This window comes from Monopterus albus, unplaced genomic scaffold (genome assembly GCF_001952655.1).
Source record: "Monopterus albus unplaced genomic scaffold, M_albus_1.0 scaffold541.1, whole genome shotgun sequence".
Classification (NCBI taxonomy): Eukaryota; Metazoa; Chordata; class Actinopteri; order Synbranchiformes; family Synbranchidae; genus Monopterus; species Monopterus albus.
This window is the reverse complement of record NW_018128421.1, coordinates 29,066-32,371: the sequence shown is the minus strand read 5'-3', so window position 1 is coordinate 32,371 and position 3,306 is coordinate 29,066. Positions and strand designations below refer to the sequence as shown.

Here is a 3,306-nt window from a genome sequence, read left to right as displayed (position 1 = left end):
CTGGAGGCTCTAACCTTCTGGTCAGGAGACACTGAACAGCTGCTGAGAACGTGAAATCTCAGTCTGTGAATCAACGTATGAATCATGACAGAAATGTGCCGGTTCTGTTCAGATGTTCATGTGGTGAAGGCTCCAGCCTCCTCAGCGCCCAGCACATCTGTCTGTCTGACACCGTGTTTGTCACATGATTCACCGGATCCGTCTCCATCACTCCGTCTCGCTTTGCTTTGTCGAAACACCAACCTGTTCCACCAAGGCCAAGCGTTCGACTTTTTCCTGTTACCTCAAGGTGGTTTTTCCTTTTCCACTCAGGATTTTCATGCATGTATATGTGCATAAAAACATCTGGATGGAAACACCTGCTGGCAGGATGCAGTACACATGACGGGCTCATTACAGCTTGTACAAAACACAGGACACAGCACGTTATAGCTTTGGCTGCATCGAACATAAGCAAGGACCTCCACATTATATTAGTCATAATGTGAACGCATGTGAGCTCCAGTCGTCAGACTGTTGCATTATGGGCTGTTCGTTGCCAGGATACTGGTCTATTCATGTCTGTTTACCCAGTCATTTATTTATTTAAAGTTATTAGTCAGGCGTCTTCAGCGCAGAAACAAAGTGACTCATCTGTCAGCAGCCAGTGATGGAGGCCGTCACTGAGCGTCACCACGCCAACAGCCTCGATGTGACAGCGGACAGCGAGCGGTTTGTCATCAGGAACGCCAACACAAACCAAACAATACATGTCACCTCATAAACATGCAGATTTATGCAGCAAAGGACTAAAATATGTCCCAGTATCTAAGTATTGCAGTACATGACTAAAATATGTCCCAGTATCTAAGTACTGCAGTACATCAGTGTCAATCCTTCAGTACTACACAGTAAACAGTGTGGATCCTACAGTACTACACAGTAAACAGTGTGGATCCTTCAGTACTACACAGTAAACAGTGTAGATCCTACAGTACTACACAGTAAACAGTACTGCAGTGTTTGTAATCGTACCTGCTGACAGCTCCACTGAGGGCTGGCGCAGGGCCTCTTCGCCGTCTCTCGACCACACACACACCTCTGGAGGCTGACTCTGGGACAATCCGCGCACTCTGACACACACACACAGACACACACACACAGACAGGGGGGTGAGGGTCGGCCATGTTGGACGTCCACTCACTCACTACTTCCTCTGCAACATGCACCTGACAGGTCTGTAAACTGTGATCAGATTCACTCCCACACTGTAAAGTAAACGGGCTGATGATGATGGTGATGATGAAGGCAAACAGATTTGCTGTGTGACAGTGTGTGTACCTGTGTGACACGGCTGAGAACACATGTGCTGTCTGCAGGGTAACAACCTGCCACACTGCTGCTGACACGACCAGGCCTGCACAGAAAACACACACACACAGTTAGTCCTGCAGCGGTGATGACAGAAACCCTCCCCACCACAGGGGGCGCTCTGGTTGAGCCCTTCAGGTGGTCGGTCTTCTCTCAGGGCGTCTGATTGGATCGTTTCCCATCAGGCAGCAGAAGAGTAGGAACGGTAACATCCTGCTGTCGTCAGGAACACGACAGGCCAGTGAAACACTCTACGTCCTCCAGACAGTGAAGTAGGAGGCATCTGGTGTTAAACTCAACAGTAAAACTCTGGAGATGAACAACATTTACACAGACCGTGGATTTTGACCTGAGGCAGAAGGACCAGAGTGTTAAAGACGTTTTAACAAAGTCATTGAACGTTTCATTAAAAACACATCAGACAGATTCTTACTCAGATCAGAGTATTTTACATCTGAAACACAACTGGAGGGGACCTTTAAACTTTCTGTGCGTACCTTGTTGCTACAGCGACGGGGGAGGGGCTTGGCTTTGCCACACATACAGGAAACTGACACCATCTTTGGACATGGAGGACAGGGACCTGCCAACACACAGATCAGTTTTTACCAGTAATCCTGCTGTTGGTCTAAACCAGGCTTCTGCAGAGTCGACCCTGCTCAGCTGAAGACGTCTGAAGAGCTTTTTAACAACAACCTCACAGTCACAGGTTTGTAATGTCTCTTCTGTAAAGGAAACTGGGAAACTTCACATTCTGACACATTGTAATGTCTCTTCTGTAAAGGAAACTTTGGAAAACTTCACATTCTGACACGTTTTATAACCAGCATCACTAGGAGACCAGGTGTAATGCTGAGGCCTTGTGTGTCCGACCTCCAGACACCTCAGAGTTATTTAACTCCAAGTCAGAAAAACCCTGAGCTTTCAGAGAAGTCGGTGTTTCATTGGTGTAACAACAGCTGGTTGACACGAACCATCAAAGAAAGAAAGTCACTTTTGGCTTTTCCCGTTTAGGGGTCGCCACAGCGAATCGTCACACTGACGACTCACATGTTGACATTTGGCACGTGTTTTACGCCGGATGCCCTTCATGACGCAACCCTGATTCGAACCCTTAACCACTAGCCTACCAGGGATCAACGAATGATGACACGATGACATGAACCATCAAAATCCTGTAAATCAGGGGTCCCCAACCCCTGGTCCCCGGACCGCTACCGGTCCGTGGATTATTTGGTACCGGGCCGCAAAGAACATTTCGTGATTAAAATCAATTACTTTTGTTTCATTAGTCTTCCAGATCTTATTTTGAAAAACGACTGTTTCCGCCTTCGCCTCACTACCACACTTGATCTCACACACTGGAGAGCTTTTTCGGTAAGGAAAGAGCAAACAATGGGACAGCAGAAGGGTCACAGACTGCCAGCAAAAAGAAAGCTGCATTTAAAAGAAAATACCGCGATTCCTACCTAAGTTACAGGTTCTTCTCAACAGGTGATGCACAAGCTCCACAGCCACTATGCATAATTTGCGGTGACCGACCAGCTCATGAAGCCATGAAACCCACAAAAATGCTCCGCCACATTGAGACAAAACACCCTGCGTTAAAAGACAAGCCCTTGCAATTTTTTGAAAGAAAAAATGTGAACATGAAGGACAAAAACAGTTATTGAGGGCCACCACTTCAACAAATGTGTCTGCCCTGAAAGCATCATTCTTAGCTACGGAGTAGACTGGATATACAGAACACAGTTCGAGTGTCTCTGTCTCCCATCAGCCCCAGATGGGACCCATCTAGTTGCAGGGTAACAAGCCCAGGGCTCCCACTGACTCTGCATTATGGTGAGTTGATATTATAGTATAGAATTATTGTTAATTGCCTAATATGAAGTGTAATTGTTGCATTCAGATTACGTACTATGAACTGACAAAGGCTTTTCTTATTGGAACCCCCGC

General features: G+C 46.8%; 1 protein-coding gene across 1 annotated transcript in view; it reads right to left on the bottom strand.

Moving 5' to 3' along the window:
• The window catches only part of nfxl1 (nuclear transcription factor, X-box binding-like 1), an 18,833-nt gene that overhangs the window by 11,234 nt on the left and 4,293 nt on the right, over positions 1 to 3,306 (bottom strand). The window contains exons 8-10 of the mRNA XM_020588450.1: positions 1,848 to 1,933; positions 1,321 to 1,396; positions 1,015 to 1,112 (exon numbers count right to left, since the gene is read on the bottom strand). Coding sequence (XP_020444106.1) covers positions 1,015 to 1,112; positions 1,321 to 1,396; positions 1,848 to 1,933 — 260 coding nt within the window. The remainder of the gene's footprint in view (positions 1 to 1,014; positions 1,113 to 1,320; positions 1,397 to 1,847; positions 1,934 to 3,306) is intronic.